The sequence below is a fragment of the Solanum lycopersicum genome, chromosome 7, assembly GCF_036512215.1.
Source record: "Solanum lycopersicum chromosome 7, SLM_r2.1".
Classification (NCBI taxonomy): Eukaryota; Viridiplantae; Streptophyta; class Magnoliopsida; order Solanales; family Solanaceae; genus Solanum; species Solanum lycopersicum.
Genome location: NC_090806.1, coordinates 3,491,964 through 3,519,169, shown reverse-complemented (window position 1 = coordinate 3,519,169; position 27,206 = coordinate 3,491,964). Strand labels below are relative to the sequence as shown.

The following is a 27,206-nucleotide window of genomic DNA, read 5'->3' as shown; positions in this document are numbered from 1 at the left end:
TATATAAGACTTGGGATTAGGACCAAACAACCTAGTTAGGCATTACTCACTTGGGAAAAAATTCAAAAGCTCCTTGAAAAAATAATTCTTGGCCCCTTGTTACAGTTTGGACCTATGTTTTCATAGGATTTTTTACTGACTATACTGGTCAACCGTAGAAAAGTTTAGAAACTTTAAAATTGGACCATCTCTTGATGAAACGTGTCTACAGCTCGTAGGTTTCCCTATGGTCCGTAGACATCAACCTTCGACATAACCCTCAATTTTTCACTAAGTCTAGGATTAACCTACAATATCAATCTACTACTCTTACAAGGGTTAATGGGTCGTCCTGGTTATCCGTCGAATGAGATATTTAAACTTGATTTTTTGTTCCAAAACTCTACCATGGATCTACGATTCCGTATCTACGATTTGTAGGACTTCCCATGGTTCATTGTCAGATTCATAAAATTGATCTCAAACTTATTTTCTGCACTATCTTTTTTTTTTTTTTTTTTTTTTTTTTTTAACTCTTGAGGTGTTATAGTAATAATGATTATGTGTGTTCAAAGTGATTCATAAATTGATAGTTCAAATTAAAAGGTATTTTTGAACTATTGGTAGCGAATTATTATATGAACGATTTAGGAATGACAATCAGAATTTTATAAACAACGAATTATCTATTTGAAAACAGATTGTCTAACTTTTATGTCATATAAATCAATAATTCGTCAACATATTTTATTCGTTGCTCCTCCGTCCTAAACAATAATATTGCTCCACTTTAAATTCCTTTGTCCCATAACATTTGTTTCCATGCACTACTCACCTCAGCTATTATTGCCATCGTATACTAATCGTATACTTTTTCGACAATAACAATGATATTCAATGAGTTCATATTGGAGGATCAGAACTCAGAAGTCACCAGTAAAATACATATAAAGCTACTCCTTTTATGATTTCAAATTTCATATGAACTGATTAACTAATGCATAATCGTTAATATCATATTGATTCAATAACAATTTAGCACATATAAAGATCGATACTCGATAAATAAAGTAAAGTTATTTTTGAACATGCATTTTACTTTAATCCTTTTTAAAATTTTATGAATTTTCGTTAAAAATAATCTGAACCCATTTTTAAAATTTAAAAAATATTTATAGATTAGATCCTCCAAACTATTGATATTCTTATTTCAAAATTAATGTTAATTTTTTTTAAAAATAAAATACACCTACATAATTTATGATTTTAAATTTTATCAAAAAGTCAACATCATACTTGGTCCTAGCATCATAACATTCTAGATTCTCATACACAAGATTTTTTACTATACTTTTTAACATTTTCCCACAAATGAATTAATTACAACCATCACATTCAATATTAGGTCCTAACCACAAAATCAATTTGATAGTCACAAGTCATTATCATAAAAAACAAAAATTTATTTTCCCTCAAAAAGAAAAAAAGAAAAACACCATTTTGTCTTGTGCCTCACAAAAAAAAAAAAAAAGAAGGGGAAAAAAACATGTAAAAAATAAAAATGGATTCTTGATTTTGAAGAACTTGAAAATGGGAGAGTGACATTCCAACCTACAAAATAGAAGAAAGACCTCCATTACACTTTCACCCTCCACCCCTCCATTTCTCTTTCTTGCAAGAGGAAAAAGGAGTTGTTGATTTCAAAAAATCAAAATGGGTTCTGGGAGTAGTCGTTTGGGGTCACGCTCAAGTCGTTCAAATCGAACAAAAAGATTATTTGCATCCATTTTTATATGTGGTGCTTCTCCATCTTCTCGTCGTTCAGTTCTTGAGGTAAAAAAACAACAACCCCATTTGGTTGTTTTGTTTGGAAATGTAATGTAATGATGGATTGTTCGTTTTTATATTTTCGATTGCAATTTCAAGATTTGTTTTTTATGGTGTATTGGGATTATTATGAATTTTGATGATATACCCAGAATTTGAATTTTGTTTTTTTATGATAGCCCCTTTGATGGTTATGATTTATAGGGCTTATTTCTAGCATTTATATTCAATTGAATCAGGGAAAATTAGTTTTGCCTAAGGTTAACATGCACAGAATGGAAAATGGGTAACGAAATTGCTAGAATTTTTGATAATCGTGGTGTGGGGGCCAGCTTGCATATATCTCGATTAAGTCCATAGGATACCTGCTTACCTCCCACAAATACAGGTATCGGGTTGCTCGTCAACCAAGGCTGGGAAAGATGGGACGAAATCACCTAATGTTTTGATCTTTGGCGCTGGATTTGAACTTAAGACCTCATAGTTCTCAATCAACTTTATTGACCACTAGGTTGCGCTCCCTTGGGTTCTTGCTAGATGTTTTGCTAATGAGATAATATTCAGAGAATTGTTACTTTGATAGTCTGTTTTGGCTTTGCTAGGAAGGAGGATACGGGAGGGTGGGGAGAACTGGGACGTATATAGTGTATTTGGTTTTCTTTGATGAAGTTTAGATGCAGTCATCGGAAACAAGGATATTAATGGTTTTTATTTATCTGAACAACAAAAGATTGTTTACCTGAGTTTGAAGTTGACATAGCATTGTGCTGTTGACATTGCTGCTTTTATGTTTTCCTGATTCTATTACATCAGCGGTCTAGGATTAAATTCATGAGTTATGCTATAGAGAGATTTTGTTTAGTCGATCAGATTGGTTCCACGAAGTGATCTTTTCTACTCTTAGATCTTAGGTTGCTAAAGTAGAATTCCTAGCTATAGTCCATACAATAGTGCACTTCCGTTGTTGCTTGGTATTTCTCATTGTCATCCGTGCTTAACCTCACTTTAAAAGCGAATAAGAAATGAGTTTAGTAAAGAAATTGACACTGATGTGATCATCTCTATTAAGGTGTCTTTCATTGGTACCAATAGTATGGATATCAAATAGTAGTCGGCAAATATGAGAATCAATCTAACAGCCCTCGAAGAATCTCCTGCTGCAGTTATCTAGATTGTGGGAGAGTAGAGACTTCGGTGCTGAATTATCTTATGTGAGTGGGAGGCTCTGTTTCTTATAGGTATGTTTGGGTGAATTCACTTAAATTTCCATGTCTTACTCTAAGGCCGTCAGGAAAATTCTTGATTATATGTAAAATTGTGGTATTTCTTGGTTTATTTTTCACATGTATTGTCTGTACTATGTTAGATATCCTACGAATTTAGGTTGATTTTTGTTATTTACTAACTGTGTCCTTCAAGTATTTATTTTATGCTCTTTTCTATCTTGAAAGAAGTGTTTAATCTAGTAACAGGCTGATATTTTTGGTCTTGTACTCTCATAAACTGTCTCTTAAGCTATGTACTAATATCTTCAACAAGACGTTTGACGTAGAGTCAGTACTTTAGGTGCTTAAATTCAATCCATATTTTGTATTTGTTACTCTATAGATGGAAGAAGATCCAGCTGAAATGCTGGTGGATTCTGCAGAACATGCTGACACAGGAAAGCTCCAAAACTCTGAGAAGGACCCTTCACCTGATTTTATTCCCTCCCTAGCTGAACGTGGAGCTTCATCTGCAAGCAATCTGGTAAATAGTGAAAAATCTACATCTGAAGACGCTTCAACCAATGTTCAGGGAGGTAATCGAAGAGAAAACTCAACCAAAGACATGGAATTAGTCACTCAATATAATTCTGGACGTAAACATGGTGAAACTGCTAGTACATCTCAGGATGACCGATCATTTCGCTATCCACTTTCTTTAAACAGAAGGGCAGAGGATGATGCTGTAAATAATGTCGCCACTACAGTGAATGTAGATGTCTCTCAAGTTTTTGCCGGTTACTCTCATTCTAGCAGTCCATTGTCTCATGGAAATGGAGAGTCTTCATCAAGTGAAGATTTTGTTGCAAACCACACAAATGAAATTCTTATCTTCAATAATTCTGATTCTGTATCAGTTCTTTCGGATTCTTCAGTTACGCCACATTTGGCGGGAGATGATATGCGTCAGGATACACCACCTTCAGGTTTTGAATTTCTGGTGTCAGACAGGGAAGAGGGTGTAAGAGATGGAAGTGCACTTCATGTTGACATGGCAAATGCCTCTCCCACTTTTTTCTCTAATATTCCTGCTGAAATTAGTAGTCGTGAAGCGAGACGAAATAGTAGAAGACTTTTTTGGGATTCTTTTTCAAGGAGAAGTCCTAGGAGGCGTGCTGATCCTCGTAACTTTCGTTTTACAAATGATAATTCAGATGATATTGCTGCTCATGACAGGTTATTGCTGGACTTTAGTGATAATTCCTTTCATGAGGGGTCTGGAGGAAATTTTCCATCAAATGGAAGTCGGAATGAACGGCGACGGCATTCCAGATCTGAGGTGATGTGATTTATTTTATTTTTTCTGCTGTGAGAAGTCTGATTGCTGCTCGACTAAATTCTGGTTTATCTCTTCACAGATGTGGGAAAGACTTCCTGCTGGTCTTATTGCTAGTGATCATCGAAGTGTCACTTGTCCAAGTGGGATTCACACAGATGGCCCATGTACATGTGAGACAATTTTAATGAGTCGAGAATCTGGCAGTCGTGCAAGTATATCCCGAATAGTTATGCTTGCTGAGGCATTGTTTGAGGTAACTTTTCATGATGCAACTTTTTTAGTTTCTTTATGGCTTCTCCACAATGTTTAACAGTGGCGGATGTAGGGTATAGTTTATGGGTTCACAGAGACTCATTAGCTTTTGTTTGTGAATCCAATTACTATTGTATATTAATTAGATGTTGCAGTAGGAACCCATAAACATCCGCCTCTGATGTTTGATATGCGGAACAGTTTTGTCCGTTAAATGCTCAAGCAGTCCATTGTTTGCTCATAGTTTGTGCTCCAAGTGCTTTGTAAAACTTATTACTGCCGCATACAAAATCTGTTGGGATGTCCAAAAGTTTATAGTTCCACCACGTGGAAAAATTTCTCCGGGACTTAGAGATAGGAAACTCTGAACGGGGAAGACACTGTTTTAAGCAGTATTGTCAACAACTTATTTGAGGCACACTTAAGCTCTGAAACTTAAAGAAGCTCAGGTGAGGGGTTTTGCCTCACGAAGGCGGTACTTTAGTGTAGGCGAGGCACTAAGGCGTGCACCTCATTTTCCCATTAGTTTATCTTGATTAGGCACTAAGGTGTGCACCTCATGATTCTCCTCCCATTTCATTGACCATGATGATCACACCTTCAGGTGCAAAATTTAATTTTTACCATACTAAGGCGTGCACCTCATAATTCTCCTTCCACTTCATTGACCATGAGGGCCACACCCTCATAGATGTTTGATCTTTTCTATCTCCCATAATTGTGCATTTCACTTCAAAGAAGCATACACTTGCTTCTCACTTTTCGGTTCTCGCTTCAAGCCCCATTTACCTTATTGCTTTTTTGGTCATTTTCACTTTTAAAAGCTGGGTTTTGGTAAATGGTGGCTTCGTACGAAGTGCGAACAATCAGCTATTTCTAACAAATAAATTTACCATTGTTGATATTATTGAGCGCTACAAAGTTTTGTCTTTTCTTTCTTTGTTGATAAGTATCGAGTGTTATAGAGTTTGATTATATCTTGCTTGGACCTTCTCAAATAACTGTTCGAAGAAAGCACTGAATTGCTGTATGAGCTTTATATAGGGCAATTAAGATAAAAATATTATTATTATTATTACTCACGACTGCTTTCATTGAAAGAAAGAATGTTCTTCGCTGTCAGCATTCTTATTTGGGCCCAAGAGGTGGACATTTTTTAATTTTGAGCAAGAACTAAAGAACACCACTTGAATTATCTAATAATCATCTCTTTAGTGATATATATATAGCATGATACATTCCATTCAGGTCTTGGTCCATTGGTCCCTCCAAAAAACTGTAAGTTGTATATCTATAAAATTGTTCCATGTTGTGCGTCTTTAAAAGCTTCCTCTGTAAAGGGCACTGAAGTGGGATAGAGGAAGCTAGTGTTTGTTAGATAAGTATCTGCCTTAAGTCTGCTTGAGCTGTTGCTATACATCAATGTTATCAAAAGCAAAGCTAGAAAAAAGCTCTAAGGTCCGTTGGTGCTTTAATTCAAAAAGGCACAAAAGGAGAAAAAATACAAATATATATGGTTAGTTAGTCCAAGACTAATAATTATAAGCATGAATGAGAACTATATGAACAAAGAAATTGAAAGATTATGATAAAGTGAAATATCAATTGTTTAGTGTTGCCTCCTTAAAAGAGGCTCATTGGTAAGGAAAAGTATGCTTTAGAACTTTGATGGGGACACTGAAGCGCACACCAAACGAGGGAAGCGTTCAACACGTTTTGAGCCTCGCTTCAGGGCTTAAGCATGCCTTTGTCAACACTGCTATATATAATACTCAGTGCTTGTTGTATTGACCTTAAAACCCTTAATTTGCATGTTTTAGAAATACATTTATATTTGTTTTTTGAAAGAACCTCATGTTTTATCTCTGGTTTTCATTCATTATTGGAAACTGTCACTGTTTTGACACTAAGGACAAATTGCAGGTACTGGATGAAATACATCGTCAACCTATGTCGTTGTCCTTATCTGTGCTATCACTTCCAGCTCCAGAGTCAGTTGTGGACTCATTCCCAGTGAAGAGTTTCTCAAAACCAGTGGAAGTAGATACTAGCAACAATGTTTTACAGTAAGTTTCTCCATCCCTTTGTGTTTTGGTAGGAGAAATGAAGAGATAGGATGAAAGCTATCTCCTGCTTTGTCCTGGGGTGTTTTCTCTTTTGTCATATGAAGAGGAAGGCACTGTTTGCTCTATTTTTTTTTAGTAATGCTGGAATTAGTTATGCATATGTATTATTTCTCATTCACTGGTTGGTTTGGTGTGTTAAAGGCACTTTTTTCTTTAACCATACTTATCCATGTATTAATAGCGCTTGTATTACTGATACTATGTTTTGCTATGTATTAGTTATACATAAGCTGAAAATCCTACGGTTCCTACCACACAAAGGATCAAATATTACAATGTCTAAAACATATATAAGATTCTCTAATACGTCCTACCAAATGACCCCGGAGTGTTTTGGCTTTGTCTTAAATAGTCCTTTGCCTAATAGAAGTACTTTTCTGTTCATGGACACTTCCTTTATCATGGTTTTTTCAGTGTTGCCTTGATACTTTTGAGTTAGGTAATATAAAAAAATGAAAAACGAACAAAATATTATTAATGTTGCTTTGTACAGAGAACATTTTGTTACTGGTGAACTATTTGTTCATTTTTCATTCTGTGTACCTGTAAAACTGTGCATATTATGCCCCCATCTCAATTTCATATACCCTTTTGACATTTTAGAGATGAATGTTTGGATTCATTAGGCACTGAATTTGGTAGAAAGTGTTCTAAATAATAATTTGCTATAATTGGTTTAGAAGATATCACATTAATAATAGCTTAGTATAAATTTATATACCTCAATTGTTAAGAGGAATTCCCTTTTTATTTTAAGGAAAGGGGTCAAAGTTTTTTTGAACGAACATCTATTAAGAAAAATGCACTTCTCTCTATGAACTAATTAAAATAGTAGGTGAATGAACATGAGTTAGAAGGAATGCGTTATATGAAAACGAGTTAAAACCAGTCTGTGCCATAATAAGTTATGACTTCAAGCAGATGGGATTTTGTTCTCTTTACCTGGAAATTGATGTGATGTAGTCGTGCGGTACTTTTGTATGACAAACAAGTTATCGCTCTTTGATGTTTCAACTTTCATCATTTGTAGGTGTCACATATGCTTGTCCGAGTACGAGGAAGGAGATAAAATACGAGTTCTACCTTGTCACCATGAGTTTCATTTAGTATGTGTGGATAAATGGCTCAAAGAGATACATGGGTAACATGAAACTGCATCTATCTCTTGATTTACACATTAGTTCTGTTCTCTCATCACGACAGAGAGAATGGTACTAAAGGAGGATACACCTTTGTCCTTTACTAACATGGTGTTTTTCGCAGTGTATGTCCACTTTGCAGAGGAGATGTACGAAATGCTTTTGTTGACAGTTCAGTTTCTAACTCAGCTGCACTTCCTCTTTGATGTATCTAGTATACACTGGGGAGAAAGAGAGGGGAAGAGGGAAAAGGGACGCCTCGCTAAAACCTGGCTCCATAATTTAACAAGAAATTTTGCTATTTATATATAGTATCCTATGACCTCTGAAGGGATACTGAAGGCTCCTCTTAACGGTGTTTATTTCCCGAAGCATCTTGAGCTAGGAAGGGTTATATCACCTATCGGGGCACGTTGAACATGGAAGGATCAGTTCAGTTTTCTTCCTTTACCTTTCCCTTATTCTCAACGCAATGTGAGAGAATAAGGGCCCTCTTCCTCTTTGTTTTTTTTTTTTCATTTTCGACTTTGCCCCCATACAATTTTGTGGAGAGCTTGTACAGATGTATATGGCAGCTTTCGCTCTGCAATGTACCCTTGTTGTTGCTGTTGATGTCAAGAAGGCACATTTTAATGTTCATTGAGGGAAAAATTACAAATGCAGATGCCACTAACTTGGTGGTGGCCTTAGGAAATAGGTGAATTTTCATATGGATTCTCATTAGATAATATATGAAATAGGGAATGTTCCAAATCTATTTCTATAATTATTTAGTGGAAACTTTCATAGCAAAGATCTGGCTTGTCTGTCTTGCCTGCAATTAAAATTCATTGCTTCTTTTTTGTTTGATCATCTTGAGATAATATACACAATATACATATCTTTGCTAAGGTCATCTCAGCAATCATTTTTTATTTTTTTACAATATCACTCCGTTCTAAAAAGAATGATGAAGATTCGTCGAGTACAAGTACCACTGTTTATGGCTAAGTTTTAGTTAGCTAGAGAGAAAAAGGCTGAGTAATTTCTTCATATCTGGCTAAGTTTTAGGGCACCACATACTCATGCAGCAGCCTGAAATGAAAGCATCACTAGTTTATGTCTTGACCAAAATAGGAATTTCGCGTGAATCAACAAGGACCACTTTAAAAGGCTCATTCCCGGGGTGATTTTATAGGGAGTTTTGTTCTTTTCTCATAGTATTTAGAAATATGATTTCTGAAAAGGTTAATATAATTCGAACAAAGATGGTAAACAAAGATATTACTCAATAAAATTGCAGCATAAAAAGTAAAAAGAAAAAACCATCCAAAGATGATTTTTTTTACATTAATGTCTAAACACATGTTTAAGGTTCTCACAAATGGAACTAATATATGTCTTGTAGTGCCAATAAAAGAACATAGATGGCTACTATTAACATTAACTATAAATAAGTAAAGAAGCTGATTAGCTCTCAGCTTTCTTTCTTTCTTTCTTTCAACTCTCTCTTAAACATCAAAGAAAGGATTATATTTTAGTCCCTTGTCAATGCTACTATTAACATAAACTTGACCACCATTCTTCAAGCTTTTGGTTTGTGTAGAATGAAATGTATGATGATGTTGTTGTGGAGCAAAAAGATTTGGATGGCAATTTTCATCATCATCATAATCATCTTCATCAAATGTTGTCCATCTTTTTGAGTTTTGCTTCTCCTCTTTGGTAATTACAACTTTTGAGTTTCCTCCAACATGGTTCTTGAATTCCTTTCTTACAACATCCAAAACGACGAATCCATATTGATCACACCATTTTCTGAAAATGTCATCAAGGAAACAAGAACAGAACAATTAATCTGATGTGATGTATATTATAACTCATTTTGCCTATGTTTGCTCAGACTCTTCAAAATGCTCGAACAACACAGTTTCTCTGAGTTCGAGCAACATAGGATGTTACACGACTTTTGAAATTGCAAGTGTTTAAGTACAAAGTGTGCTTACTTAGGGAAGAACTTCTCTAGATCAGCCTTGTCAACTGGAAGCCTAGTTGAAATTGCTTCAATTTGATCATCTCTGATGTAAGAAGATACACCACTGTTTAGTAAAATCCAATCAACAAGAAAGAGTACAACAACAACAATATACACAGTGTATAGTTCCACAAAGTGTGGTCCGACAACAACAGATAGTAACAGAACAGTACTATAACAGAATAATACGATAGTCGAAGTACAAGAAACTGTGATAGTAACAGAAATTGAAGGACAAGAATATGTTCTTAGCTTACGTTAACTCAACACTTGCATTTTTGGCACCAAGTTCTGTTTGAATTCGTGATAGCTCTTTCTTGATACGGTCTCCTAAAACCTTTAAGGGTGCAACAAAAAAAACAATTTCAGATTAGTATCATAGAGAGGTTTTAAAGAATAAATGATTGTGCATGTGTATGAATGAGAGACCTTATCGACAAAGAAATCCGAGGGGGCACCATTAGGATGCAGCTTTCTTTTGATCTGCTTAGTGTCTGGACCTTCTCCGATTGGTTCAGCAACAAGCTGACCTAAGTAAGCTCCACCGTCCGACTTCTCATCAAGTGACAGTGGAGCTGTTTCATCCTCAGAATCATTCTTCTTCCACTTCTTGAATCCATCAAATCCCCACTGTTTCTTCCCTCCTGATTTCGACTTTCCTTCAGATTCAGGCTCACCGCGATGTTGATCATCAACACCAAACAGTGCCTTGAAAGGTTTCTTTAGCTTCTTCACTTTCACAGGTTCATTAGGCAAGCTCTCCACCATCAAAATAGACTTAGTTTCACTATCTTTTTCTCTCAAATGAGTATTCCAAAAGGGATTCTCTGTCGACTCTGCGAATTCATTTCTCTCAAAACAATTTTCACTAACTGGATTAAGTATCCCTCTTTCCTTTTTGGATGATGCAAAGCTAAAAACTGAAGCAGCCCCTTTGATTTGCTCCTTAATAGCTGAAGAAGTTTGCTTTTGCTTATCTTTCGAGCTCGATATCGAATTCTCTTTGCCAAGATTAGATTTTTCATCCTTCAAATCTATAACAGACCACTCATCATCTGTAGTTTCTCTCTTTGATCCAACTACAACATGTTTTGCCTCAATCTCAGCTCCTTGAACTGCTAGCCTTTGCAATAATGGCCTCTTTGATGAATGATACTCTTCCTCTGATATACATTTTGCATACAACAACTCCTTCAAGAAGAAAACACCACCATATAAAAATTTAAGCTTTACAGGAAAAATCAAGAATCTATAAAAACAAAAACAAACAACCAAAAGAACAAAGAAAAAACAAAAATCTCCCAAAAGCTGAAATTTCACTTTTATTTGGAAAATGTAACAACAACATACCCAAGAGTAAGGAAGATAGAGTGTACGCAGACCTTAACCTTAGATATATGTTGTTTTCAATAGACCCTCGGCCCTTACATGAAAAAACACAACAACAACATACCCATTATAGTCCTACAAAGTGGGGTCTGAGGAAGGTAGAGTCTATGCCGACCTTACCCCTGAGTCGGAGGTAAATTGTTTTCGATAGAACCTCATCTCTTACATGAAAAACAACAAAACTTTAACCCCAAACTCCTAAAAGCTGAATACTTAGACATGAACTCCTTCAAGAGGAACAACCATTAGAAAAGGTCAAGCTTTATATGAAAAAACAACAAATAGATAAACCCCAATTCCCAAATGATGAAAATTCAGTTCAATTTGGAAAATTACAAATAAATTGAGCTTATCAACAATCCCTCCACCAAATGACACAAATTTCAAGAATTGACACATAATGAAACAAAGAAAAAAAAGAAGGGGAAATTCACCTGCAAGAAGATCAACTTATCCCTCAAGATTGAAGAATGTTCATAATCAGCAGGAGACGCGATAAGCGTATCGAGAAGATGTGATCTGAAAGCAGAAACTTCAGATTCAGCCAAGATCCCTTCTTTACAAAGCCCCATCAAGTTAAGAATCTGATGAAAAGATTCTTGTTGCCATTTAATATTATCCGATTGTTGCTTCGATAACCTCTGCTCAGCAGCTGCAATCGCAGGTATTCGCCTTTTCTTGAACGGAAATGGAAGAATAGTTTTGCAAAGAGAAGTAATTGAATCATGGAGTGAGCTATAGTATGTTGGTGTGTATGAATAAACCATTCTTGAAAATCAAAAAAGAAGCTTTTTTTTTCTTTACAAATGAGATTTTTTTTTTTTTGATTTGAGAATTTAACCTAGTTTTTTTGTATTTAAATGTGATTTTTTTCTCTTGTGTTTATGATTTGCTGATAATGGTGAGAGGCTTTTTGTTTGAAGTTTGAAGTTTTTTTCCATTCAAACGGTCAGTGGAAAAAAAACTAGCCGTTGGGAGTTTTAAAACGTTGGGATGTAACATCAAACGACGGCGTTTCATTTTTCTAGTTACAAGTTAGTGTGTTCATATTAATTAGGATTACCAACACTGTTTCTTCATCTTTAATCAGAGGTTTCGGGTTAGAATCGCGCAAATTTACATTTAGTGGGCTTAAATGTGTGTATTGAACACCGAATGCAAAATCAAAAAATACTTTTAGTTCTTTTTGTTATGTGTAAATTTTAGTTTTAGTTCTTGTGATATTTAACTACATATATTTAACTTTTAGTTATTTGATATATACACTTTTGATTTTTCTTTACCTTGAATAATCACAAATTATTTGAAGTAATAACCGTTTTAACATTTAATTGTCTAAATCTATGTTACGATTTGTTAACACAATATTCATTCAAGGATATTTTATTTTCAAAATATTCTATGGTTTTATCTATTTCTATTAAGATTAACATATCTAAATGTAAATTCGTATCTGAATATTATGATGTGCATAAATTTTAGGAATCACATAGTTTTAATAAGAAATTACAATTGTTAATCCCTCTTTAGTTTGTAATTACATTAATCTCTTAAAAAGTAATACAAATCGAATACATTAATATATAGCTTGGATACATTAAAGAGTATCTTAGATACATTATAACATAAACTCAATATATATGTAGCTTGGATACAATAAAAACTAGCTTCGATATATAATATGTAGCTCAGATACATTAAAAACTAGCTCGGAATACATTATAAAATAAACTAGATACATAATATATAGTCCTAATACATTAAATACTGGTTTGAATACATTGATATTTAGCTCGAATACATCAAAGAAATAAGGAATTTTAGAGATTTTTAAGAATAGGAGGAGGTATTAAAAATAAGAGTAACATAATAAGAGTATTTCAGTAATTTTTCCATAATAATTAATGCGTGAATCTGAATGGAGATCTAAATAATTAAGATGTTGCATGAAGAAATTAGATATGAGTAATTAAGTTCTCAAACTTCTCTAGTAACCAAGTACCAATGATACAATCTTCTTATATCAAACTTCATCTATACAAACTCCTCAAACAACAACGTCTCAATTCCAAACAAGTTAGAGTCGGCTATATGAATCTTCATCCTCACTTCATGCCTCGGTTTCAGACAAATTGGGGTCAACTATATGAATCCCGATTTCTTTATTTAAGCTCATTTTATATCCCATATATACATTTTTTTCAAGTGAGAATCTCAATTCTGCAGCAAGGGCAACAAACATAATTCTCCAACCATGGAACCAAACAACATGAATGGAATTTGTGGTCACATAGCAAATGCATTAGGTTATCACCAACCTTGAATTTGCCCAAACAAATGGTGCATTCATCATTTTCGATATCGTTACGTTGCTTTATAACCCTGCTAAATGTCTTTATCCCATTCTGCTTCACTCCAGACATCTCTTTCTTCTGCAGAGTACTTGATTCTACTTGCCCGTCTTCGACATCCTTGAATCTTCCGTCTTTACTTCTAGTCCTGTTTTCAATAAACACAACGAATAAGTATAACCTCATTCAGATCCTATATGTTGCTCGGACTCACCAATATGCTGTCGTGCCCATGCTGGATCCTCCAAAACCAATCAAGAAAAGTACTGCTTTTGGAGGATCCAATACGCACAGTCACACACGACAGTTTGAAGAGTCGGAGCAACAAAGCAGAGATTACATTAACATAAAATGTTTCAACAAGTACTTGGTTGTTGGTATGGAAAAAACTTACACACACTAGTATCTATACCGAATCAATAGATACGAGACATGTACTGCTTACATACAATTTATCACTTGACGATAGTTAATCTCACATATTTGTTCGGTGTAAACATCCAATAAGCGATGGAAGCCTTAATCCACGAAATATTAGAAATGCTTGAACATCCAAGATTTCGATTTATACAATCCTAAGCATCTTTTATCCTTTAAGTTAGCAAAGACTTGAGCAGATTTAGTCCAATTAACGGCAGAAAACTAACGAACAAGGGAAAGTAACGGCTGAACAGTGAGCAGGCGATAAATCTTCACTTGCACCCCCCAAAAGAGAGTGGTTGAATCAAAATTTTGACTCGTGACAACAACAACAACTACGCCTCAGTGCCAAATAAGTATTTTGACTCGTGACTACAACAACAACTACGCCTCAGTGCCAAATAAGTTGGGGTCAGCTAGATATATCCTCATTTCGTCATTTAAGCTCACATCACAAGTTACAATTCCCCTGCATCAAGAGGCTAACTTTCCCTAAAGAAAACACCATTTCGGGCTTTATATCAAGAAGACCAAACCAGTGATTCCATAAGGAGAACGACAACCCCACAGAATTGTTCCGAAACTCATGCTGTGTTACCAGAAACACATGCTGCTCACCGGAGAGGTTAAAAAAAAAAGCTCCTCAGTTAGAATGGACGAAACTTACTCAGTATCGAGACATGTCAAGCTCAGTTACGTATAGTTCAATTAGAGAGAAATGTCGAGTTCGGTTATGTATAACTCTGCCTGTAATTGAAACTAACTATACCTAAGAACAGTTAGAAGCTAACTATATCTTCAAATATCTGTTTGGCTATGAAATCTGATCAGATTTGAGCCATTTCCCTCGTAAAATTTCCAAGTAAAATTAAATACATGTCCATACACAACTTCAAGTTGCAAACATCACAACTACCAAAACTCAAATGCTCAAGTTTCAATTTATCAAAATCTATGAGCATTGATAATAGAGAGCGTTTACCCTGAATTGTGGCTTCATAACGTTCCATAAACTTTCTTTGCAGCTTTTCAGTAATCAATTCCAGGATTACTTTTGATATCTTTCTAGCATTCCGACCACAACGCTAATATACGGTCATGTGCAAGTTTGAACATACATCAAACTTCCAACAGTGCAAATTCGGATTAGTTCAGCCCAGGGGCGGAGTCACCTTGTACGAAAATGTTCATCCGAACCCTCTTTGGCGGAAAATTATATTATTTGTATATCGTTAAAATAATTTTATATATATATATATATGGTAAATGTCGAACCCCCTTCTCGGCTACTTCATATGGCTATTTCTACAGATTTTTGAGCCCCCTTATTAAAAATTCTGGCTCCGCCTCTGATTCAGCCAACTAGTACCAGGTACTAAGACCGAAAAAAGGGTAATACACACGAATCATCTCTATAACACAAGCAAAATATGCTCTCCAAATTAGATTTTCGAAACTCATCAAGTAAGTAGAAACACGAAACACGAAAAAAAGAAAAGAACAAGTACACATCCTTCTCTCAATAACATAATTAAAGTAGCAATTAACTTCCAATTCTTTACCAAATTTTATACAGTAAAGTAGCAAAATGAGGTTAATTATTTACAAAAATTACCTTCTTAGCTTGTGATCCAATCTCTGCTTGGCTTCTCTGGTTTTTTCACCTAAATCCTCATTATTATATCCATGGCTTCCTATACTTCTCTGTTCTATCTGCTCATTCAAATGCAAAACACAATAAATATACTTCAAAATCAAATCAAAATTTGAAGTTTATTGATTCTACAACAACTATAAGTAAATAAATCATAATAATTGAATTCACAGTTAAATATCAAGTGAATTACCATCAGAATTTTTACTAACGAGATTCAAAATATCTACGCACTGAAAAATCAACATCTCATATATATATATATATATATATATATATATATATATATATATATATATATATATATATATATATATATATATATATAATGTATATATGTATATAATATAATTTTTCGAGAAAGGAGTTTTAGATGAATTAGCATACCATGGAAGAAGCAGAATCAAATGATCTGAACTGATAACCCCTTTTTGCAATACACAAAATTCCAACAAACAAACCAGACATGATTTTAGCAAATTTTGGAGAATTTTAAACAAAATTATGAACATGATATTTTTTTTATTTTTGTGTACAAGATTTGTCTTTTTGAGATGTTGATTGGATAAAAAACTTTAGGATAAGTATTCCAAGCAAAGATGAAACTTTAAGAAAAGGTTAACAAAAAAAAAGTGATTGTGTAACTAAAAAGCTAACGTGTCTAAAAATGTGCATTATATAATCACGTAAAATAAAATGTCAAAAAGATATTTCAATTTGATTTAAATTGATCTCATAAATATACAAATCTTATATGATATTGAGTTATAAATATGAGTTGATTCTGATTATATACACTTCGTATCTAAGGAAATTTAAATCAATGGCATAGTCATATGGTGATTAAACTGTTATAGCTCGGTTATATTTTTTTGAATATTTTTTGTGAAAATTTCTAGCTCCGTCATGAAGTAAAATTCGAAGTCTCTTGATTAAGGATGAAGAAATACTTATCAGTTGTCATTCCACCACAATACTCATTGATTTATATCTTTGATTCAGATATGAAGTTTCAGTGTTAATTCAATACATATTTGTGATATTAATTTACTATTTTTTTTTTAGATAAAAAAAATAGTTGAGAAAAAGATAATTGCATTATAATAATAGTAGCATTAAAGAAGTGTTTCAATAAATTATAAGAGTACAAAAAGATATTGATTTTGCTTCATTTATAAGAGGTAAAGTAAGGAGGGTCGTTTAAGTGGTAAAAAATTCAATTCTAAAGTTTAATTTTAAAGTAATCTAGAAAATATCAGAACTCCTTACAAGGGGTATACAAAAATTGGGCAAAGTATTGGTTCTTATTTATTTATTAACAAAACTTTTTACATAGATATATATAAAAAAGAAAAAGAAAAAAAAGAGAGAAAAAATATGCAATTATACTTTTATGTTGAATTGAGTTAGTGTTATCTCAAAATATCTTTTGTTCCTTTCCACTATATGTATGTCGTTTTCAAAGGAAATAATCAGTAAAATTATCTTTTATAATTATAAGATTTTATGGTTTATTCATTTTTGGGTAAATTACGTAAATTTTGTACTTTTAGCATGAAATTATAATCTATCCCTCATAAGTTATTAATTACATTAATTTCTTAAAAATTAAAAAATTCGAATACAATAATTGAAGTCCGAAAACATTATTATATAGCTTGAATACATCAAATTATGTCTCGAATACTTTGATATGTAACTAGGATACATTAAAAACTAGTTCGATATATAATATGTAGCTCGAAAACATTAAATATTGGTTCGAATACGTTAATATGTAGTCGGATACATGAAAATACTGAGTCAGATACATTAATATGCAACTCGATTACATTTTTTAAAAAAAGAGATTTGGAGATATTAAAAAGTAATAGAGGATAATGGAAATAAGTGAAATAAAAGGGGCTATTTCTGTAATTTTCTCAAAAAGTATCATCCCCAATTTCTTGTTTGAATCTACTCGAGGTAATGAGTTTTGATCTGTTTTTGTTTTTGTTGCTCAAACTTTGAATCGTTTGTTAATTTGAAATTTATGATACATTACCAATAAATTAATGTTATCATATCGTAATATATCATCATGTAATTGAATTTTTTATTCTTAAAACCCTAATTTTTTCATTATGTTCTCAAAAACAATCAGAACATGAATGATACGTTTAATAAACTTCACGATGTATCAGTACTAACATAGCATATACTTGATATGACTTTATGTTACATAAAATGTAGTTGTCATATTAACAGTTGATTTACTTACGAATCATGCTAGATTATCATGATTTCAAAGCTACAAACAAATAAAGGCAAAAATAACAGTACCATTTCAAAAATGTAGCATAAAAGTCACGATAATTCAATACGACTTCATATTATATTTTAATATAGCTATCACAATTATGTCGAATCATCGCGACTTTAAAGTTACAAACAAGAAGGAAAAGAACACAATCAAATTCAGTTAATTGCTTACGTGAACTGTCGATTCTCCATTTTTTTTAAAAAAAAAAGATATACGGAAACAAGAACAAATATTAAAGGACAACACAATTAGTTCATTGGGCCTTATCAAGCCCAAATTCCTTTCTTTGTGCTCTTTTTAGAGATCTCATCTCAACACTTTTTTTTCTTTAATTTATTGTTTGCCTTAACCTATGAACATAATTTATTTATTTTTTTAAAAAAGAAATGACATTTCTTATGTTCCATTGTAATTATCATCCATATTCAACAAGACTAAAGAAACAAAAACATATATTATTTAAAAATTACGTAAATATATAAAATAATAATAATAATAATAAAGAAATTGGACCAAAAGTCTTGTGAAGTTTCCAACATCCTTCCTACCATCTTCCTTCGTAAATTCTATTTATTAATCAAACTCCATATATAGTACTATAGAAGAAGAATTCGAAATATCGAATATTTTGATATCAAAGACTTCTTTTATCTCGAAATCTGAAAAATATTTATTTTGTTATATTATATTACAAGTAAAAAAATGGCAGGTATGCTAGCTGGTGTTGAATGTGCTAGAAGAAGAAAATTTCATAAAAATAATGGAATGTTTGATTCATCATATAATATATCTTCATCCACAAGAAGATCTTTTCTATGTCTATACACAAGTAGCCATGAACATAACCTTACATCAAGATTATCCCAGGTACGATCGAAGTCAGTTCGTTGAAAAATTATATTATATATATTTTTTTGCTTGATTAGATTATATGTACTCGTACAAATGAATCTCAATGTAATTGCATCTCGAATACATAATAATCATTCTGAAATCTATCACCTTTAGATATTGAATTCATCTATATTGATCAATCAATTTTTTTTAAATGAATTATGATATTTATTTTTTTTAATTTTTTTTTTTTTGAATGAATAGGAAAGAAATGCAACAAGCCAAGAATATGAAGATGAGAAATTAGGTGAAGTTGCAAGAGAAGCCAAACAAAGATTGGATGAGAGGCTCAGTTCCCAATGGAAATCACAAAATAAGAGGTTATAAATCTTAGATCCAAATTACTCTTTTTTTTTCTTATTGGCGCATGTTAGTAGGACTTCATTCTTCGTGCTAACTTGTACCCCCACCTTATCCCTAAAATGAATGTGAAAATTTAGATAATTCGTTAAATAAATAAATTAACGGATCGAAATAGTCGGGATGACCTATTCTAACCCCAACTACTAACTCAACTAACATGAAAAATATATCTAAAGTAAAATCATATGATCAAATCCTTGATAAAATAAACAAAACAAAGATCGAGATTATCGAAATGACCTATTCTAACCCCAACCCCTAACAGGACTATCATGGAAATATATCTAAAGTAAAATCATATGATTCAAATCCCTGATAAAATGAAGAAACAAAGATCGAGACTATCGGAATGAGATATTCCGATCCCCCTCCCCCACCCCCACCCCCACCCCCAACCCAACATGGGGTACCCCATTTTCTGTCCTTTATCCTCATGATGTTTGCTTTAATATTGACCTCAACTTCATTTTGTTGGCGCACATTAGCAGAACCCCATTCTTCTTGCTAACATGCGCACCATACCCCCCCACCCACCACCCACACCCACACCCACCTAGGATTCCTCATGTCTATTATTTCTTTGACCATTTTATCCTCATGATGCTGACTGTGTTTTTCATTTTTATTTTGTTGGTGTAATTGAATTCAGGGTTGCCAAGGGATACAAAAGTCTAGGGCAATGGAGGGGCCTGATTAGCTGACAAATGGTTTGACCAATATTCAAAGTTGTAGTTTGAGAAAGAAAAGGCTATTTTTAATACACCGAGGAGTCGTTTGGTTACTGTATAAGACACATTTTATTCATGTATAAATGTATTTTTGCTTTTTAAGAGTGCTCTTAGTGGACTTGCAAGTAGTGTATAAGATTTCTTGTAATGAACCTAATTGACTTGGTAATATGTATTTGATAAAAGTATACAAGGGCCGGTTTAGCCATGCAATATGATATCATGATATGGAATTATGACATGAAACTAAAGTTTTGTTTGGACATGCGATATGGAATGTTGGTGTTGTATATTTTCTCATAAATATAAAAATTTCGTAAGTTCTAAAACTATTAAAATAGCCCCAATTGGTTATTCAATTTTATCAAATAAACAAAAAATTATAAAATCGCATGATAAATTATTACAAAACTATTTGTTCTAATTGTTTCAATCTAACTTTCACTTCTCATTAATATATTTGAGTAAAAATGAAACACCTTTTACGGGCTCTTCATGATTTCATTACTCAACGATCATGAAGTGTGAGTTAAAGTGACTATATATTAGTGAGAATAATAAATTTTTAAAAGTAATGATGTAATTATAATTTTTATTTACATATGAAATAAATGGTTTGTAGATATAAATATGGGGTTATTTGAACAAAATATAAACTCGTGAATCAATTTTTGTATTAAAATATCTCAAACATGATATGATATTCTCATGGATTCCATATCATGTTTTTTGGAGAATATCAAATCACATCTGATGATATGGAATCATGAGACTGAATCCACGTAAAATCACATGTCCAAACGCTGATTTCATCTCACGATACCATATCGTGATATAGTATCACGTAGCCAAATGCCTACTTAGTTATAAATTTTATAACTCTATAAATTAATACTCGTTAAATTAATTATCTCTCTAAAAATAATATTTTTCTCTGATCCTGACTTGGGCTAATGAAAAAAATCATCAATTTCGATAAGATAATATATTTTCAGATGACCCCTATATAAATATATGGTCCCATTAATATCATAAATTAATAGTTCTTTAAAAGTATAAATATATCTAAGACAATTTAGTGAAATATGATTCTATTGTTTTCTGGTTTTTCTTACAATTTAAATGTAGTTGAACATCATCTCTAACTTTTCTTATTGCATCCAAGAGCTCCAATGTTGTTTTTTCGAACTGCACCATAAAATTGTGAAGTGTTCTAGATGAGATATGTATTTCCTTACGTGTAACTGATTCCTAACGTATATTATCATCTTCAACTTCATCATCAACATTGTTTTTTCCGATGGTGTCCATAATTTCTTTTAAGCTCCGCACCTCTGAACATGTATCACTTTCACCCGGATAATCAACAACTTATTGACATCCATTTGTGTTTATCGAGATCATTAATCACGACCTTAAGTTCATGAATGATATTTTCACAGGTAGGTTCATTCAAGTTCTCTGAGATTGAATCCTCTAAACAAATTTTACAGTGTCGAAAATAATTTGCTTTTGTCTCTTTCTGAACATTGATTGTCCAAACAAGAATTGCAAATTGATAGCATCCAAAACATCGATCTTTGCTGGATCAGTTTGTCCCACGTCATAACCTTCTAATATATTACGACAAAATCTGTTCGATAATACATCGTGAAAACTCTTGTTATCACAATGTCACAAGGTTGAAATAATGAAATTAGTAAAATACAATGATTTTGATATATTCGTTGTATTTTATATTTAATATTTTTTTATGTGAAATTAATAAATATGATATATAAATTAGTAAGATACAATGATTTTGATATAATCAAAATTAATCTTTATCAAAACTCAAATCATTCTTTAAATTAATAAATATTAATTTATCTATTAAATAATATCTCTTTAAAATAATAAAATTTCATAAATTCACCTATATTACTTTATAGAAATTTTATAGAGATTTTACCCTAATAAAAAATAATAATTGAGATATGATTTGAAATATCTTTTAGCTTTTTTATTGATTTGGATGTACAAATAAATGTTAGTGGGATTAATTATTCATGAACCCCACATAACATTTGGAAGAATATACAACTCACAAGTCACAACTATTTATACATAAGAAACAATCATTGAGCTCCTTTAGAATCACTTATATGTATATATCATAGGAAGATCAATCAATTATTTAAAAAATAAAGAAACAATAAACAATAAGATCAAATTCTCTATAATTTAACTACAGAATAATATCTTAAAAATAATAGTAAATTTTGCTATATTACATCAATTATTATTTCTTCTAATAGTGTCAAATTTAGTTTAAAAAGTTTTGAGAAAAAAAAAAGAAAAAACAAAGAAACTAAGATGCATGTGATTGAATGTAAGAATAATTTACAATTATTTCTAGATTTTATTTGTTTATTGTAAGAAAAAGTAAATTTATTGGTAAATAAAGATTATATTATGACCCTCATAAATTAAAGGCTTCTCAATGGACAATAAGTTATATGCATATTATATTTAAAAATTATGTCCGACGTACAATAAAATTAATTTATAGAATATCATTTGATCTTATTGTATACTTTATTGTTTGGCAGCCTTTTATATTTTATTAGATTTTGACAGACTATCTCTCTATCTTTTTTTTTATATATACATAAAAAAATATAGTATCTTTTATTATAGCACTAATAAAAATAATATAATAAGATTGCACCAAATTCATTCTATGTTATTTTTTTGATGCTATCAATTAAAATTAGATTCATAGTTTTAATTTTATAGTTCGATAAACCATTGAATTCATGAATCAATTACTAATTCAAAATTTAATAGATATACAAATTTATTATTATCTTTTTAATACGTTTATAAAATTAAATTGAACATACGTCGAATCATGTGTACAATTTGCCAATGATAATGTTTGGTTGCCAATTATAGTAAATTAGTTTGGTTTGATTTGATTAAAATTTTATTTTGATAATTTGGAGTAATCCTAATTTGTTCGATTGCAACTTATATATCCATATTTATAGAGGTTGCAAATTTTACCTTTTGAGAAACATTTTAATTATATCATACACTATACTAACGCATGTAACACCTTACACATATAGAAGGATAATTACATTAATAAGTATTATTGAATTTTATGAAGTTAAAAAGTTAATTATAGGATGCAAGTGTTTGAAAATTATGAAATTGGAGTTGAAATTATAATTATATTTTTTGCAAATAAAAAAAGAGTTAGAATATACCTCTTTATATTCACAATATTGGATTAAGGTAATACAACCATTTTATATAAAATTTCTAAAAATGAAATAGAGAAGCAATTTATAAACACTCACCCAAATTTGAAATCCAACTTCATATTGAATTTTGATAGTTTATAACTGAATATTGATTTTAAAGTAAAGTAAAAAATATTCAAAAGATAAATTATTTACTTGTTATAGATCTTGTCATTGGTATAAATTGATGGTAAATTTATTACTATTGGTGAATTTAAAATTTAAAATAAGTGTGTATATAACAAATGTAAATTTAAAATTTAAAAGAACAAATATGTATTTCTTAAAAAGTAAATTTTTATTTTAAAAAAAAAAAGAGGAAAAAAGTCCTAAATTTTTATCAAAAAAATGAATGTAATGGTAGGGACCTTTTTTGTCTACCAAAAAACTTTAGTCCAATAATTATTAATTTGCCCATTATTTCCAAGAAACTTCTGCATTTAAGAGAGGTCTTTTCTATCACAAATATATTATAAAAATTATGATAAACATAACAAAACCAATAAAATTGACATAGAGTTATCAATCAAAAGAAAAGACAATTATCTCGATATTCCTTCCAGTTTATATTTTAGTTAAATAATTTCTTGTACTACATATTTTTAATTACTAACAATATTGAATTGTTAGCAAGTATTTAAAATTTTCAAATATATTTTTATTTTAAAGAATTAAGTATTTAACCTTTGTACTATGTCATCGTATAAATTCAGACATAAGAAATACTAGTAATACATAAGGTATAGGAAGAGAAAGATTTCCTCTATCTCCTTCATTTTTTTACTAAAAAAAAAAGAAGTTGCTAGTGAGTTAGGCCTATATAGTGTGTTACTTTTTGGTTCTTCACAATATTTTTCTCTATTTCCTCTATTGTGTTTTGTGTAAAAATGGCTGGTATGCTACCTGGTGTTGAATGTGCTAGAAGAAGGAGATTTCATCAAAGTAATGGATGTATAGATTCATCAAACACCTCTAGTTTTTCATCCACAAGAAGGTCTTCTTTTTGTCTATACACTAGTAATCATGAACACCACCTCAATTCAAGTTCATCCAAGGTACTAATTGATAACCCCCCACCCCACCACCACTAATGTTTGTTGTATGTATTAAATTTTTCATATGGATGTAATGATATAATACTAGTATTCAACTAAGATGAGCTTAAATGGAGCGATATGGATAATCAGGATTCATATCGTTGTCCCCTGGTACTTATTTTGAATTAAGGCATAGTTGTTGTTTGTTGTTGTTTGTTGTTGTTTATTATAATTACAAGATACTAGTTCTTGTGTGTAATGACATGAAATTAGTATTGAACTGAGATGAGCTTAGATGGAGCGATACATAAAGTCAGGATTCATAAATAGTCGATCCTGAATTATTTGGATTTGAGGTTTACTTAGTTGTTAATTACTATTGTGCTGTTGTACTAATTCTTGTGTGTTTTCTTGCATAATTGAATCAATAGCAAAGGGGTGTAATAAGTCAAGCATATCAAGATGAGAAACTAGGTGAAGCTGTAAGAGAAGCCAAGCAAAGGTTGGATGAGAGGCTTAGTGCAAGATGGAAATCACAAAATAAGAGGTGAAAAACTCAATCCTTACCTTTCTTGATTTAGGGTTTCATGTTAGCAAAGAGTTTAAGTTCTATGTACTCACGATCATTTTGTATAAAGTAATTTTTAAAGATAGATTAAAGCGGTGATACATTCTTCTTTCTTTTTATATGCTTATATAAATGACGAATTTAAAGATAATAAATACATAATCAGGTCACTTGTAAGGTAACTATAGACAAATAATTGTAGTATAATATAATTAGTAACTTAAAAAATGGGTACTAGCCCACCATCACATGTTAATATAACTAAGCGAAGATTGTTTGGTTTGCGGACTAAATTATTTTGGAATTATGGTCCTTCAATTATAATTTTTGGACTGGTATATCCCATCTGAGAGATGGGATAGAATTATCCTATGGGATAAGGTGAGATATCCAAGATTCAGCCTGAGATAAATTTATACTGTCAATCAAATACAATACAAATTTCTTATCGAGTTTGATCTTTGAATACCTGACCTTATCCCACGTACCAAACGGTATAACAGATCTTTAAACATATAATGTATATAACTTAAACCTATTAGGAAAAACCACATAGGAGTAGTTTCTAAGTTAGCAACTTGAACCGTTAATTGTTTGACCCTTTATCCTCATGTCACTAAATTGTATTTTTCTTCTTGTGATATTGAATTTAGGGGTCTCAACAATAGACAAAAACCAAACCAAAACCAAGAGATGGTGGAGAATAGGCCAAATTTGCAAGGAGAAGTATTTTCAGGACTAAAGAGAAGTGGATCAAAGAAGTTTAATTGGGCAAAAATGATTTGGAAATCTCAAGAACAAGATGAATGTTCAATTTGCTTGGATCAATTCAAGATTAGTGATAACTTAATGCAATTGACATGTGCCCACAAATTCCATTCCAAGTGTTTGGTGCCATGGCTAGAATCCAATGCACATTGTCCATGTTGTAGAATGACAATAATTTTGAACTAGTACTAGTGCATAATTAGGAAAATGGAAGGAAGTTGCATATGTCTTTTTCTACAACTTGTAGGTGTCCAAGATTTTCTAAAATGTACAACATTATATATAGAGAGAGAGATATAATAGGTGTCTTGTAATTGAACCTATTGACTATTTTTTTATCTTTTAAGAAAAAACATTTATGTAGTTTGAGCTATGGTGGATTGGGAGAATTACTTGATTTTTAATTATTTTGGCTTCAAATATTGCTAATGAAAACAACTTTCTGGCTAAGAGTATAGTTGGTGTGATGATATAACAATAGCTAAGTGATTTTTCTATATTACAAAACAACCATATATATGATTTTGTTACTGTCATTTTTATAGTTGAGTGAATTTATTACATTATTTTCAATGATCGAGTGACTGTATGAACAATCAACTCTTGTTAAAAGCTAGTTCAAAGAAAGAATAATTGCTTAATCGTTATAAGGAGTCTAGAATTTTCGTTACATCAATTGATTTTTGGTGAAATTCCATTATTGATTATCATATGGCTATTGAGTATCAATTGGAACAAGCGATCATTGAGTATCAATGATCGAGTAACTTTATGAATAATCAACTCTTATTAAAAGCTAGTTCAAAGAAAGAATAATTTTTTAATCGTTATAAGAAGTCTAGAGTTTTCGTTACATCAATTGATTTTTTTTGTGAAATTCCATTATTGATTATCATATGGCTATTGAGTATCAATTGGAACAAGTGATTTAAATGGAACCAAATATCACTATCTAACATTTTTTTTTTTTTTGGATCCCACCATGAAAGAAAATTTCCAAATAATTCAATTAGTTTTCACTATCTTGTCTGGTCCCATATAAAAATAATAATAAATCTATCTTAGTATTATTTTTGTTTGCATTGGATTATGAATCATGAGTGGACATAAATATCGAATAATTAAAAAATTGAACCAAATTGAATCAATTCGATTATTCAATTTCATCTCTTTTGATATTTTGAATTGATTTCAATACTGTTTTTTAGTAAACTTTGATCCTTGAGAATTTCAATTCTTTAATTATTTTTTGGTTGATAAAAATAATAATAGTATATATTAAAAAGAATTATTTTTGTCATTTTAACGGTACACTTGTTGATTAATATGATTTGTTAATGGAAGTGACTTCCACCTAATTAAATCAAAATGACAATTAGACATAAACCAAAAGAAGAAGAAAAAAGATAATCTAATTTGCTATTAATTAATTAGGCCATTAGTGACTTGACTTGTACAAATGGGGAACTTATTAATTAGCTTGTGATTTTCGGTACTAATCACTATTTTGTTACTAATTCTTTAAATTTGGGCATAATAGCCATGTGATGATTACTTAAAA

At 31.5% G+C, this 27,206-nt stretch overlaps 4 protein-coding genes and 1 long non-coding RNA gene across 6 annotated transcripts; 3 read left to right on the top strand and 2 right to left on the bottom strand.

Annotated features, from left to right (window-relative positions):
* The first annotated feature begins 1,415 nt into the window (after positions 1-1,415).
* LOC101251898 (uncharacterized) lies at positions 1,416-8,660 on the top strand. Of its 2 annotated transcripts, XM_069299864.1 has the most exons (7): positions 1,636-1,812; positions 2,876-3,044; positions 3,415-4,350; positions 4,430-4,603; positions 6,526-6,668; positions 7,759-7,869; positions 7,992-8,660. In XM_069299864.1, exons 3-7 carry the CDS (start codon positions 3,415-3,417, stop codon positions 8,071-8,073), a joined length of 1,446 nt encoding a protein of 481 aa, XP_069155965.1. In that variant the 5' UTR covers positions 1,636-1,812; positions 2,876-3,044; the 3' UTR covers positions 8,074-8,660. The 2 variants fall into 2 exon arrangements, with proteins under 2 accessions (XP_004242710.2, XP_069155965.1); XM_004242662.5 differs by lacking the exon at positions 2,876-3,044 and having other exon boundaries at positions 1,416-1,812.
* A 458-nt stretch (positions 8,661-9,118) lies between these two features.
* LOC101251596 (uncharacterized) lies at positions 9,119-12,221 on the bottom strand. Its single transcript, XM_004242661.5, has 5 exons — positions 11,705-12,221; positions 10,311-11,072; positions 10,139-10,218; positions 9,853-9,924; positions 9,119-9,664 (listed from the first exon to the last, which is right to left on the bottom strand). Exons 1-5 carry the CDS (start codon positions 12,035-12,037, stop codon positions 9,358-9,360), a joined length of 1,554 nt encoding a protein of 517 aa, XP_004242709.2. The 5' UTR covers positions 12,038-12,221; the 3' UTR covers positions 9,119-9,357.
* A 991-nt stretch (positions 12,222-13,212) lies between these two features.
* LOC101251301 (uncharacterized) lies at positions 13,213-16,454 on the bottom strand. Its single transcript, XM_004242660.5, has 3 exons — positions 16,083-16,454; positions 15,657-15,754; positions 13,213-13,769 (listed from the first exon to the last, which is right to left on the bottom strand). Exons 1-3 carry the CDS (start codon positions 16,161-16,163, stop codon positions 13,472-13,474), a joined length of 477 nt encoding a protein of 158 aa, XP_004242708.2. The 5' UTR covers positions 16,164-16,454; the 3' UTR covers positions 13,213-13,471.
* Positions 16,455-18,494: 2,040 nt separating this feature from the next.
* Positions 18,495-20,245, top strand: LOC101251003 (uncharacterized). The gene is made up of 3 exons (XR_011221933.1): positions 18,495-18,864; positions 19,096-19,211; positions 19,904-20,245. It is a non-coding gene; the product is annotated as an uncharacterized lncRNA (long non-coding RNA).
* A 3,508-nt stretch (positions 20,246-23,753) lies between these two features.
* LOC101250706 (probable E3 ubiquitin-protein ligase RHY1A) lies at positions 23,754-26,006 on the top strand. The gene is made up of 3 exons (XM_004242658.4): positions 23,754-24,327; positions 24,741-24,856; positions 25,531-26,006. The coding sequence occupies exons 1-3, from the start codon at positions 24,160-24,162 to the stop codon at positions 25,829-25,831; spliced, it is 585 nt and encodes a 194-aa protein (XP_004242706.2). The 5' UTR covers positions 23,754-24,159; the 3' UTR covers positions 25,832-26,006.
* Positions 26,007-27,206: the final 1,200 nt, after the last annotated feature.